This window comes from Chanos chanos, chromosome 12, assembly GCF_902362185.1.
Source record: "Chanos chanos chromosome 12, fChaCha1.1, whole genome shotgun sequence".
Classification (NCBI taxonomy): domain Eukaryota; kingdom Metazoa; phylum Chordata; class Actinopteri; order Gonorynchiformes; family Chanidae; genus Chanos; species Chanos chanos.
In genome coordinates, this window is record NC_044506.1 from 9,632,119 (window position 1) to 9,646,711 (window position 14,593).

A 14,593-nucleotide genomic window follows, 5' to 3' on the forward strand; every position below is an offset into this window, starting at 1 on the left:
CAGTTATTTAAAGAGATATTATTTTACTTTTGAACTCATTGTGTGAAGACAAAAATTAGTTCGGCTTACAGTAGGCTAGTGTGAATCACTTTATGTGCCTTTAAGATGAACACTGAAGAGGTGGGAGTTAAGCGTCAGAGGGAACCAGGAAGGAAATTTGACCTCTCTTAGCAAGCTTCTGCCTTTGCGGGGGCAATGAAATGGTTAGCGTATAAATGCACACATATGGCTTTGGCCAGCTTTTTACCTGAGTTGGTCTCAAATCAGCTGTCAATAAATGTTATGTACTTGAAGAAAGTATATTAACTGACAGATACGGTTCAAAGGAGAATAAGATTAAACAGTTGCACCGTCGTGTTGCAAACAGTGCTAGCGAGTTAGCTCTTCGCTAACCAATTAATCAAACCCTTCAGTACCTCGCGTTGAGGTACCCAGTCGCGTGAGGCCAGTTAAAGGTAAGTGATAGTTAACGATAGATAACGACATATTTACGGTGTTCCTTGAAATATCTTTGCATAACAGTAATTCGCAGTATATTCTCCTGATTTTTAGGAAAAAATAACATCAAATCCTTAGCTTCTAAGCATACTGTAGCTAGTGTGCAGTTCTTACTCAAGCCTACGTGATTGGAAGATTAGCGATAGCTAATGCTAGCTTGTATATTAATCAATTAATGCGGTTGATTTACCTGTTTGGTGATGTATAAAGTCGCTGGGGTCTTCCCATAATATGACACCCAGTCCCTTTATTTCAACACATAGATAATTGTAAGTGTTGTCATTGTAGTGTAGTTTCTTGCATACATGCTTTACGTTAATGGTACAAGTATTTTAGAAGAGTAGTGGTGATAGAGATGTTTTTTCTTTTCCTCCCCCCGTGTCCTTAAATAGCCCAACTACTTTATCTGATGGCAAACTTGTCTCAACGGTTGTTTCATGTGCTGTCCAACTATTTTGCATGACACCCAAATCAGCCTGATATTATGTAGACAGTGAATGTAGACAATGTAGCAGTAAACACACGTAATGGACGTTTATTGTGAGGACGCTTGGTCGTATATTTTTTGTTGGCCGTGATAACATTGATGTTGAGACCAGTGTTCTGTGGCAGTCCATCCATCCTACTATGTCGCCTAGGTTACAGTCATACCGAGAGATGTTTTCACAAGGCAAAGATCATAATACCTTAAAGGTATTGTCTCCATGTCAGTTGCACTGACATCGCAGTGGTTATAGATATGACTGATTGCAGGAGTCTTTGTACAGCTCTAATGTTGAGCTCTACCTCTGCTGTCACTGCTAGCAAGAGTTATCAGAAATGTCGACCACATCCTGTTTAAAGGGTCCATTTTAAGGAACGCTGCTAGTTCTCATTTCTCTGTGTATGCAGAGAATAAGATTTCCTGAACTGATAAATCTAAAAGAACAAGCATTTTTGTGTTGGTCCACTTGTTTTCTAGTCCCTGAGGAATCTTGGATTGCAGTTATAGCTACAGGGTGTGAAGCAGTTGGTATTGGCAATTTTTGCATTCTTCAGATACATTTTTTCCAATAAGACCCCCTGAAGAGAGGGGAAAAAAACTCCACACACAGCTGTTGCACAACTGTAGCCAGGCCCAAGATAATTTTCTGTGAATTTGTAAAACTGAAGACATGACGTCCCCGTTTACATTATTTTACTATATGTTGATGGTTATGTAAGCAAAGCATTTGCCTGAAGGAGTCTGAACTGCATGTTGATGAGACTTTCCAGAGGAGAAGCAGAGATGATTTGCATTCAAACTTCCTAATGGCTGATAATTAACTAGAAGCCCTGAAAAGTTTCTGTCCCGTCTCTTTGCTCTGTCCTCTGGCAGTGATAGCTTAATATTTCTGTGGACTTAAGGTTTCATTGTGCTGAGACATGCTTTGCATTTACAAAGGCAAATGTATGCACGTGTTAGTTATGTGGCTCTCTAATGGAATTCATATGTGAAAGAACATTTGGAATTGGTTGTTTGTTTGTAGTGTTGTCAACACTTGTTTCTGAGCATTCTGTGTCAGTGAATGTTACATAAGTCACAAGTCAATGGTTAATAATCTTTGTAACTGTCAAACTATAAAACTCTTTTATTGTTTTACATGACAGTCACAATGAGATAACTTGTTTGTTTTCTTTGTAGGTCTTGAAAAGGCAAGACCTTTCACCTCTGACCCTACTCAGGGCTTTTTGACCCCATTATTGCGTTAATATGTTCGTGTCCTTGCATCTGTGGCTGTCTGTTCTGTGGTTGGCATGCCATCTTTCTCTTAATGTTTATTTTTATTGCAATGTGTGTCTTGAGTAAATGTTGATTAAAACAGAATATACTTTAGTTATCTCTACAGTCCAAGGGTATAGTGTGTCAAGGACAAAAAAATACCTTAGGCCAACATAAGAGTGAACTGACAAAACAAAATATTATTAAAGGCTAACAAAGATCAACATTTGGCAGCATCATCCATTTCTTATGTTTAGAAAACTTAAAGTTAGGCAACAGAGTAAACCAGGATTAGGTATCTGGTCAGGCTGTAACCTCTGAGAAACTCTGTGTGACTATGTATGTGAAACAGGCTTCTTAGAATGAAATGATCTTTCAGATGCCAGTGGGCTATTTGGAAGGTTGTGAAAACACACATCCCTCCCCGTGTGAGGTGGGACAATGAACCCATCAAATGTGTGGTGCCTTTCTTTTTTTAAGATGTCAAAATCCCTTTGATGATGTTACTTTCCAGTTTTGATCCATAGACAACTGTCTCAGGTCTTAAAATAGGGGGTTACCATGAAGTCATATGCGAGCCCCTGCTGGAACTTTATTAAACGTCGGTGGTTGGAAAAACGTAGGCCGACGATGACACGGTGTACTGTCGCTGACAGATCGACTCACAATAACCTCTGTGTTAGACAATCAGCCTCCATATGAAAATTGCAAATGATAAAGCGGTTTGTGGCTTTACGTGGAATAATTAGTTGGAGTCAGTTTGCTTAGCATGGCCCTTTATCTTGGAGTCCACCTTTTTTTTTTTTTTTTAAATGTCAGCCTTCATTTAGACACATTTGACCCATATAAATTATAAATTTAGAGATTGTGTTACATCGTTTATTAAAACTGTGATTTTTTTTTTCTTGTTTTGTTAAGCTACCAGTTAGAATCATATCTTGTATAGTTAAGTGTTTGTTCTGATGCAAATTAGATGCCCTCTCAGATATCCAAGTCAATTTCTACTGCATCATCTTGGCAAAACATCCCCACAAGTGTGCTGAGGGGAATGTGTGATACCCCTCTGTGTTTGTCCACGTGTGTGAAGGTCACATTTCTGGCATGATGCTAAGTGTGCGTATCGACAGGGGTTAGGCAGGCAAGCAGAGGCAAGTCCGTCAACAGGGGAAAATTATATCAAATCATATTTTTTTTTTTTTGACCCAGCTCTAGAAATAAGAGATGGACAGAAATGTGTGTAAAGCCTCAGACAAGGCTCTTACTCCTTTCTTTTGGACGGTCGTTGACCAGCGGTCTTTTAAGGGGATGGTGGGAAGGAACTAGATATACTATGCAAAAATAGTGAGACGACTTAGGATGGTATCCTTTCATTTTTACATGTTTAATTTCAAAGCCCTGTCAAATCATTGCAATATGTATATACAACAAATAGAGGTGGATTGTTTTTAACCAATGTCTCTCTCTTTCTGAAATGTGTGGAGGAATAAATGAATGAATGATCTAGCCTAATATGGATGTCCCTTACATGTAACCAGGCAGAGTCCAAAATGAACTTTTTGGTCTATCTGGCAATGGCCCGTAAATTGGAAAAATCATCCATAGAACTGCGTAAGATATGATGTCATTAAAAACAATGTAATTATAATTGCCCATCGATTTACCTCTTTAAAGGAGACTATAACCATGAAAATTTCAGATGCTGTTGTAAGGAGACTCAACTTTTATTATAAAATATTCGTTTAATTTTCTTTTAGCGATACTTCCACCATGCTCTACATTTTACCTTTTTGTGCTTGCTCTACTCCGGCAATGTGCTGCCACGTACTTGCACGACGTACTCTCTTAGCGGTTAGCGCTTGCAGCTAGGTTTAGCTATAGCAATGGTGGACAGCGACAGTCAATCAACTTATGTGCTGTAGTGATGAAAATTTGTAGTGAAGTAGGCCTATTTCAGCAACCTGCCAATGGGGACTGACCACATTTATTTTATTCGCCAACATGGCTTTTTACTCGCATTTGGCGAGTGGCAGGTGTTAATTTTGAGCCCTGTAACCAGACATCTGAATGATTTAATAACAACCTTGGGGTGTCAGAGTTTCATTGATAAATACTCTTCTCTGTCCTCTTGTTGTGAACTCTTTAGAAGCCTTGAGATCCAAGATGTCAAAGCCTCCAAATTCACCCTCACACTCACGATCCAGAAGCAGATCCAGATCACGATCCCGATCCTACTCAAGGTCCTTTTCAAGAAGCCGCTCACGGTCGAGGTCCAGAAAGCATCGGTACAGGTACGGTGCTTGTACATGCTTTAGGCTCTTTGATTGTGATGTAAACTCAATGATCTGTGAGTCTTAAACGCAATGAGCAGTGACAGAAAAGCCTTCATTTTCTTCTCAAACTTAAATAAAATGATGGGGGTTTTTTTCGGTTATGTAATTCGAGACTTTCATCCAGTGAATCCTTTTGATTTCACTCTCTGTAGCGTTGTTGTCAAAACCCAAGTCATCTCGAGATCATCTCTCTGTGGTCCAACTTAAACATGGGCTGCACTGAGCAATAGTGTGGGTACTATTTCCACAACAAGTAGAAAAGCTGCTCATATATTTTATAACCTCCCTTAACGTTCTGTTTGAACGTGTTGTTAAAATGCTCAGAAGGCTAACACCACTTCAATCACTTAACCATCCTGAATCTCTCAACTCTTCACTTGTTTTATATGTGACCTATTTTTTTGCTCATATAAATATCACATGAAATGCATTCAAACAGAGAAAAAAAACAGAGTTCAGGTTTTTGTCTTTAGTTTGACTGAGTGTTAAACCTGTAACATGTTTAACTTCCATGGCCTTTTTTTTTTTTTTAACTCTCTGTTTATTCCCTCAGGCTTAAGAGGTTGGGAACACAAACAATATAACGTTTCATCTTGCAACAGCATAATGTAGCATCTTGCCTTGGATATTTAACTGGTGTTTCTGCAGTTATCCCAGTGTTGACTTATTAAATAATTGGCAATTCAAATAGAAAACCAGCACCAGAAAACATGTTTTGGAGAGATTCAGGCAAGGCTTTTGCTTTCTCTTTTCCATCCCTCCCTCTCTTTCCGTCCCTCCCCCTCACTCTTTCGTCCGTCCTCCAAGGATTAGAGTAAAAAAATGTTTCCCTTTCGGCCAGTGTGACTGCCTCTTTCCACTGCACCTCTACAAAAGCCATAGTCTGTCTGTCTGTCTCTGACTGGAGTTTGCTATGCAGATTAGTAGAATTTCATTCTTCTTATTATTTTCCAATGAAAAAACGGAAACGGTAAGTGAATAGACTTAAATTTATCCTCCAAAGCAAATATTGATTTTTAAATTGAATACAGGAGAGGGGAAAAAAAAAAATTTTAGTCTCTGAGGTGTAGTTTGATTCCATGTTTAATTTATTGTTTGTGCTAAATAATTACTGCAAATATGAAATTGTATATAGAACTAACATTTAATATTAACTAGTATTTAATATTTTCTTTTTCTATTTTTTCTGAATTATTCCGGAAAACATCTTCTGTGCCATCTTAAATATATATGTACTCATTGTAAAACTGGCAGAAATACTGCATGTGCTGTTGCATTGGTCTTATCTGATTCACATTACAAAATCTGCGGTGGCATTGCAAACATGCCGTTACTCGCTGTGTCCCTTAACTAATGTGATGCAGTTGCCATTTGCAAGTGTAGACGGCTGTGTGTGACAGTTTTTTGAGAGGTTTTCAGCCTGGGTGAAGAAAAATATATCCAAAACTTGTTACAGACCCTACTGTCTTGATGAAAGTGTTGTTCTCTGCTGCTGCCTAGTGGTAGTAACATGTTGTTGTTGCTGTTGGGTTTCATATCCTCTCTCTTTCTCTCTCTCTCTCTCTCCCCACTCTCCCCCCTGTTCAGCTCAAGGTCTCGCTCCCGTTCAAGGTCACATTCCCCCTCCCATGGTCGGGACCGAAACTATCCCAGTAGAGATTACCAGAACAACCGTGGGTATACCAGGGGGTACAACAGAGGTTACCGGAGGCCTTACTACTACAATCGGGGTAGAGGTCGTCCTTTTTACCCCCGTGGCCGTTATCAGAGGGGCGGAAACAGCTATGGGTACCGTGGCAGCAACTGGCAAGGCCACCGGGACCAGCAAGCACCTTACGACCATCACAGTCCCAAGAGGGGCCGTTCTCGTTCTCGCTCTCCACGGCGGCACTCGGGAAGCCGAAGCCGCTCTCGCTACTCTGACCGCTCGTCTTCTGGGCATTCTCGCCGCTCCAGGTCTTCCTCACGTTCCTCCTCTCCACACAGGCGCAGGTCAGGCTCCGGCAAAACCCATTCTAAAGACCCTAAAGTTAAGACGTCGTCCCCAGAAACCCAAGGATCTAACAAGGAGGCGCCGCCCATAACTTCATCCAACGTGTCCGAAGAGCCTAAGAGCAAATGGGACAATTTGACCGATTATGACACAAGCCCCGGCAGGCCTGGCTCTGGAGATAACCAGGGAGCATCCTCTGGAGCTCAACCTGAGGTCAAAGCCACTCTCCCTGGAAGCACTGGAAACGGTGCTCCGCTGTGGAAAAGCATCGGCCCAGCGAGCATGAGTCCTCCTAAGCCGGCCGCATCTACCGGCTTTGGCTTCTTTTCAAAGGAGGACGCGAAGGCAGGAGATAAGTCAGCTATCTCGAACGCATTCAAAAAGTATGTTTACACACTCCTTCTCAGTTGTCAGCAATGTTTTGTATGATCTCCTTTTTTATTTTTTGGTTTCTTTTTAGTGTTTGATTATCATTTTTTCTTCGAATTTGTTCAGTGGGTGCACAGCTCAAAGGTCCTTGGAAGAATACAGGTTAATAAGGAGGCCCTAGCACTCAACTCAATTCAAAAGCAAATAACAAATGCCAAAACTTGCTGGCTGTTACCCTGTGCTATGCATTATGTGGAAGTTGTTTGCAATCCCATAATTTAGGAGGTAAAGATTAAATAATGTAAGTATAAACATCCTAATGAATCCTAGCCGCTCATGTGTCTGAATGGTGCAGATTTGGAGTGCTCCATGTGTGCATAATTGTATTTTTTTTTTTTTGTAATTGTTGTCAACCAGCTCTTTTTTTGCAGTTCAGTTGTCAGCATGCATGTGTTTTTACAGCATTAAAAATTTCCATTGTGTTATATTAACATTAACATGCCTCTAATGTTAAAACGCCAAAAGGTGAGTTGTTTGCTCTCAAAAAAAAATACTGTCTTTCCCTCGTCGTTTCTGATCACGTTGCTCTCGGCTTTGTTTAGGTTCTTGGCAGAGCAGAAGAAAAAGCCAGCGGCAGATCAGGACGGCAGCCGGGATGAGGCTTTGACCTCAGCTGACGGTGAGAATGAGAAAAGTAACAGCAAGGCAAAGGGGTTATTCGATGTCGGCCTGAGCTATGGAAGCTCAAAGACCGACAAAGCCTTGCCTTTTCTCGATGCCGAGGAAGAGGAGTACCTGAAAGAGAGGAAGCCTGAAGAGGAAGCCAAGCATAAGGGAAAATCGTCCTTCTCCGTCCGTGGTATGTCAGAGGAACGCTTTGGAAAGTGGGACGACTCTGCGTTCCTTTCCTCAGGCAAGGACACTTCTCAACGGGAAGGCGAGGAAGAGGTAGAAGAAGAACTGGAGCACATGGAAGAGGAACTGTATCGAAGTCGAAAACACGCCTCCAGGAAAGAGGAGAAGGCCTCCAAAAAGAAGGAGAAGAAGAAGAACAGAACGAGTCCGTCTTCGCCTCCTTCCCCTCGAAGCCATGAAAGCAGGAGCAAGCCACTGTTCCCTGTGTTAAGGGATGAGTCTCCTCCGTCCAGACCCTCCGTGAAGAGAGAATCTGAGTTAAACTTTAGCGCTAAAGCCTTTGGCGATGATCTAGAAAAGTACGTGTAAAATCAGCCTCACTTTATTTTCACCCTGGGTAAAGGTACCATCCATTTCAGGGCCATTTGTAACTTTTGTCCCTCTGAAAGGATATCTTAACCTTTTGACATTTATCGTTATCACAAGTCCTCTTTACTCTGGTTAAAAATATCACTCCACGTTTAAGTATCAGGTCACACCATCAGCGTACGCTGTTAACTACTGACGAGTTATAATGTCCTCCCTCTCTTTCCCTTCCAGCTTATCTAGCGTGTTGGTTAAGGAACGGCGTTTATCCCGGGATCTTGTGCACCCACCTAAGAAAGAGCAAGAGTTCCGCTCTATCTTCCAGCACATTCAGTCGGCACAGCTCCGGCGTAGTCCTTCCGAGCTGTTCGCTCAACACATTGTCACCATTGTGCATCATATCAAAGGTAACCCCAAACAGATCCAGCCCATCGTTAGGTTCGTTAAATGTTAATGTGAGATTTTTATGGTTCCATCCCCCGGGTTCTGCAGGGTTCACTGTTGGGGCCTATCTTATTTTATCATGTGTTTATTCCATAAGTTAAACCTGATGGTAATCAATTCTTTACAGAGCTTTTTTTTCGTTGTTGTTGAACTTGTGTTTGATGTGTAGTCTCATGTTTTATGTTGCAGCACAACATTTCCGCTCATCTGGGATGACTTTAAATGAGCGGTTCGGCATGTACCAAAGACGAGCCGCAGAGATGGATATAATGAAGCCAAGAAAGAGCCCTGAAATCCACAGGTAAAGACTTCTGCTGTTTTTGTATGTCTTTCCCAGCCACTCATGTGAGATCTTTGAAACATTTATGGTTTAAATGGTCGTGTGACTTTGACATTACATGACGTGGTTTAGGTTTAATTTTACCGCTGTGAATGGAATCTTCACTTTGTTCCTCCTCTCTTTTGTTCTCCCCCGCATAGGAGAATTGATGTGTCTCCCAGTGCTTTTAAGAAGCACTTTCACCTGTTTGACGATTTGGAAGAGAGCGTCTACAAGGTGACCGACAGTTTTCAAATCTGAAATAGAAGCCCAAATGTGTTCGAGCTGAAAGAGCCGTGTTGAGCTTGTGCCTCTGTTTTTTAAAGGAGGAGAATAACTATTACACAAGATCCCAAATCTGTCTTGTATTACTGAGTGTTACGCCCTCCCCTCCAGCATTTGTGATATGCTTAATCGGTTGGTACATGTACATGGCCAAACAAAAGGCTAATCAAAAACGGAAGTGACTATTGAACCTGTGTCCAAGACTTTGAATGGACCTCTAAGCAGTGCAATAGTAAGTATTACTCTTCAAAAGTGTATGTTCAAACGTGAAGGTCTGTACTAATCACTTGTGTGGGAAAGCAAGGAGCATGCTGCTTTCTCATGAAATCTGTAAGGATTTATTTTTGTTGTTGTTGTTCAGGGCTCTGTCCTTTAGTTCTCGTAAATAGCATTTACAACCCCACAGATGGTGTACTTGCTTTATCACTTGTTTCTAAAAGTTGCTCTAAAAACTGTTTGCAGCGCTAAAATTGTTGGTGACCGTTATGTAGTTTTTAGACACAGCATTTTTTTTTTTGGCTTGATATGTATTACAGGAAGTGCCATGGCAGTTCACAGAAGTGACTATGGCAGTGTGAAAATGTAGCTCTAGAACGGCACTTAAAAAAAAGAAAAAAAAAGCACTCTTCAAAATGAACAGTAGAGGGAGCTCTATGACCTGTCAGTGGTTTCTTGGTTCCAAAAAAGTGTTCAGTTTTACATCTATATACTTGCAGTTCTTCAGTCACGTATGTACAAGCATATTTATCTGCCTGGAGTATTAACCATTTTGTACACATCATTATGTTTCTACAGGATCATAAAAAACATGAGAGTGACTCAATGGACCTGCGACTGGATATTGAACGGCGTAAAAAGTACCCCCTCAAGGAGCACAGTCGTGAGCGAGGACATGGTTCAGGGGACTCGCGTGGTCCCAGCAAGGAGAGATCCCCTGAAAAAGCAACCAAACACCATAAAAAATCCAAGTACGTTAACATCACTGACTTTATGAATGTGTGGAACAGTGTTGAAAAGAACACCGTTCTTCTAATGATGATTTTTCAGGAAATATGACTATTTTTAAATTTCACTTTTTAAGGGAATTGCGTCAAGTATTCGAATGATTAAATGTTAACCTTTCAAACCTTTTAAGTTTTGTGATTCTCGATGTTTGCTACGCTGCTGGTCTCCGAAGTAAAGTCAGACTCCCCGTTTGGGTGGGACAGCTCAGGGAGAGGCGATAGAAAAAGATTCTCTGTTGACTGGCATGTTGGTGTCGCTGTCATCACGGAGTTATGAAACTCTCTCGCCCTTTTGCAAAGGAAAAGCAAGAAGAAGCGCGATCGCTCCCCTTCCTCCTCCTCGTCCTCCTCCTCCCCACATTCTTACAGAGGAAGGGAGTATCAAGGAGAGGAGCAGCCTATGGAACATGTGGAGGGAGGGTACGTGAAGTCACGCCTGGGGCCCCGTGAGTACCCCGGCCCCGTGGACAGAGGGTCCCGGGATTATGAGGGGTACATGGACAGGAGCCGAGGAGGCTATGACAGGGGTCGAGGGGGATACGACAGAGGATTTGTAAGTGCTCAGGTCTCAGGTCTGACGTGATTCTGTCTGCCCACAGGGGCTGTTCTACCTTTCTGCTGTTTTTCCTGTACTTACTGTCCTGTTTTTTTTCCCTTGTTTGTCTGTCTTTTGTTTTTGTTGTTTTGTATTTTCGTTATTATCTGGTGTGTGCAATATTTCTTCTTGCATGCCGTCCCCTTTTCTATACCTTTCTGATTTTATTTTTGACGATTGTAATAGTTGTTTTCGGTTTTATCTCATCTGATTCCATGTGCATTGAATTTTTTTTTTTTTTACAGCCCAGAATGAGAGGCAGGGGATGGAACAGGGGAAATTACCCAAACAACAACAACAACAACAACAGTAACCCACCTAACACCAGTGGCCCCAGTCGCCCCCCGGAGGAGGAGTGGGACCCGGAGTATACTCCCAAAAGCAGGAAGTACTATCTGGTGAGTGTTACGCAACTAAGTGTAACTCAAGTCCACAAATGATTCCAAATTTGGCGTTCTGGTTTGCCTAGTTAATAATTCAGGAGAGCTTTCAGGTGTGTGATTTTTTTTTTTTTTTTTACCCAGAAGTTAAGAGGACGTTCTCACATGCAAAACTGACTGTCTATCTCTCTCTCTCTCTGTCTCTCTTTCTCTCTGTATGTTCTGACAGCATGACGACAGAGACCGGGATCGGGATGGCGAGATGAAGTGGACGGACGGTCGCGGGCGGGGCAGAGGCCTCCACCCCCGTGGCAGGGGTCGTTTCATCTACCGAAAAGGAGGTAGCAGCCCCAAGTGGACCCATGACATGTTCCAGGGCAGCGTAGAGGAAGGCGAACTGGCCGAGGACAACGCCGATCTGAACAACAAGGAGGACGAGAAGCAAGGAGATGGTTCAACCCCTAAACTGTAGACACGTGTTTTTTTTTTGTTTTTTTTTCTATCCACCTTATTGCTTTTGTCTTCTCCTCTGAGAACACGTTTCTGCCAGTCTGAAGCCATTCAGGACGAGATTTCTCAGAGCTCTACAAAAGGACACTCACGAAGTAACATGACCTAATACGTGTCCTGTCGTAGGGTTAAAAAGAAAAAGAAAAACAGGGAAAGGTTGAGTTCATGTGAATTTTAATGGCTGTACTGTAGACTGGTAGAATCAAGCCCTTGGTTTGTAATAACGGAGTAAATACAATGAGAGATTTCAAAGCAAAAGCCGCCTTTTTTTTCCATAACAGCGTTTGAATGTCCTCTTGTTCTTTGAGCTACTGTCAGTTCACATTTGGTTGAAGATATTAAACTGTCTTATATGTAGAACAATAAATCTCTGTGAATGTTTTACTTTTGTCTGTTATTATTGTAATCCAAAGGGGTTTTTTTCATAGTGTATTTGCAAATTGCTATAATTTCCATGGCATGTTTGGGTGTTACCATTAATAACTGATTGCGTTATGGTTTGACCTGTTGCTTTTATTATTACGTATTGGTGACCAGAAAAAGCCACGTTGAGAAATATCATATGGTTGTCCTCATTTTTGGTCTTATTTTTTCCCTCTCTAATGGAGGAGTGCACTTGTGCCTTAGAGAACCAGTACTCAAATGGACATTTTACTTTTTTTTTTCTTCTCCCCTGCAATTTTCCGTTTAATGTATGAGCCTTTCAGGCGATTTTTAAACTTTGATCAATTTTTTTTCCCCTCTGTGCGTTGTTATGGAGATATTATCCGTTCACGTCTTTGCACGCTATGAAACGTGTTCCCAGTCGACGATGTTTGTTTGGTTGTATGAGAGCAGTAGCTGTGTTTAGCATGGGCTTTACAAGAGCGTGTTTTCACCCCCAGAGCGTTTAGACTTTTACAACTCTTCCGTCGTGGACCAACCCACTGTGTGCATCAACTGGGATTATACTTAGCAGAACGTTGTTCCTTATGGTTCCTTAAATATGTCTATAAGTAGTTAGAACTGTAGTAGCTCACTGTTAATTGAACTCTCAGTCAGATCAGAAGGATATTTACATTGTCTAGACTTGGTTTCTGTTTATAGGATCATCTGAAGAAACAGCTCCCACTGACGCTAGATTCATTTGTTTTGCTACGCATTTGAGGTTTATTTTTATTTTTATTTTTTTTATTTTTTTGAGGATTGCAAGGAAAAATATGTAACTCTTACTTAGAGACAAAATGGATTTATTATATGTTTGTGCCTCTTCCATATAATTTTATGTTGAGTCTTTTTTGGATTTTATGTGTAAATATATATGCAACCTTAAACACGTGCAAGAAGTTGCAAGTCAAGATTAAACTATTGCGGCCTTTTTGCATTTAAAAAATCGAATTCTGTGGTAATTTTTCTGTAGGGTTTTTTGTTTGTTTTGTTTTGTTTTTGAAATGCTTGAACCTTTTTCTTTTTCTTGTTTTTTTTGGTTGCGCGTTATTTACTTGTTATTTACCTGACGAGTGCAGCGCTCAGTCAGCCATTTTAGGGCAAACATGTCTCCACTCAGTGGGGCTGTGGTGTATGCCGCCGTGATCCGGTCCGTCGGACTGCTGCGGATGCTCGTTAGCTGAATCAGGTTTGTTGGCGTGCACCGTAGCTCTCCAGGCGGGCTATTGCTTAACTTTTCTTCCAGCTCCTTTACAAAAACAGTTGAGCACGAACTAGACAGAGAGAGAGAGAGAGGAAGCTGCATTTTGAAGGAATTTTCACTGTGTTACTTCTGTGGATTTATTTAGGGGTCCACCTTATGTCAATGTATACAGCGCATATTGTGGATCTGTGATTTTCGTTTTTTATATTACATTTATATTGTTCTTTCAATGCCTGTGTTTTTTTGTTTTGTCTTTCAATAAAACCATCTTCATGGTTTATTTGAATTGTGTTGTGTATTAATCAGTGAAGCTGCCTTCGAATACTGCAGTGTATAGTCACCAGCATGCTGTTATGTATCCCGTGTGGTATGCTGCAGGTATTGAAACCTCTACAGTAAAAAAGGAAAAATTTCCTGTAAAGGGTAAATTCAGTTCACTGGATTGTTGAGTGAAGAAAGGATAAAGTGCAGCTGTTTTCCCGGACAAATTGAGACAAAATTAGCGGCTGTAATTGCATAGTTGAAATGCATGCCTTAGTAAGTACAAGTTCAATTTTCAGCCTAACTTAAGTCAAATAGTGTTCTTTCCCTGAGGCTCTACTCTGACAGAACATCTCCTTAGACTCACAAATCCATTAATGCTCTCATTTCCTGAGGAGTTCAGTCTAGGTCCTTACATCCTCAAGATTTAGACTTTTTTCCCCCCTTTGGCTCATTTGTTGGCAAATAATAACAAAGATTGCTGTTCCTAAGGATGCTCACACAGAGTGTTTGTGCATGGACAATGTGCTGAAAATCTGCTTCCACTTCTCCAACCAGAAGCACATTGGAAAAGAGACAAGAGGTCTTTTCATGGTTTTTACTTGCTTTTCCATGCCCTGAAGGGGAGAGCAGTGTTGTGCTGTAACAGAAGACACACAGGGATGTGGACATGGCAGCGGGGGAAGTGGAGGGCTTGAGTGGCGATGGGGAGTAGAGACTGTGTTTTTCTTTGGCCCGTTTGTGCAGGAATTGTGGATTGTCTCTCCGTAACGTTAAAGGGCGGTTTTACTCCTCCCAAGCGCTGTCAGTAACTAAATTCAGGAAAAAGTATGCAGCACCATACTTGTGTTACACTTTTTTTCCTTTTCTTTTCTTTTTTTTTTTTTATCTGATTGCAAACAAATAACACCCGAAACTCATATATGTAACTACAGACCGAATGTACTACAATGCTTCCATCTATTGTAGAATTATCCCAAGTACATTGATGTTTATATCACGAATGTCTTTTT

The 14,593-nt window shown here is 41.2% G+C and overlaps 1 protein-coding gene across 1 annotated transcript; it reads left to right on the plus strand.

The window, feature by feature from the left end:
• The first annotated feature begins 208 nt into the window (after positions 1-208).
• thrap3b (thyroid hormone receptor associated protein 3b) lies at positions 209-13,605 on the plus strand. Its single transcript, XM_030788885.1, has 11 exons — positions 209-455; positions 4,383-4,527; positions 6,157-6,945; positions 7,534-8,145; positions 8,387-8,559; positions 8,786-8,897; positions 9,077-9,152; positions 9,996-10,168; positions 10,505-10,757; positions 11,045-11,197; positions 11,409-13,605. The coding sequence occupies exons 2-11, from the start codon at positions 4,400-4,402 to the stop codon at positions 11,649-11,651; spliced, it is 2,712 nt and encodes a 903-aa protein (XP_030644745.1). The 5' UTR covers positions 209-455; positions 4,383-4,399; the 3' UTR covers positions 11,652-13,605.
• The last annotated feature ends 988 nt before the right edge of the window (positions 13,606-14,593 follow it).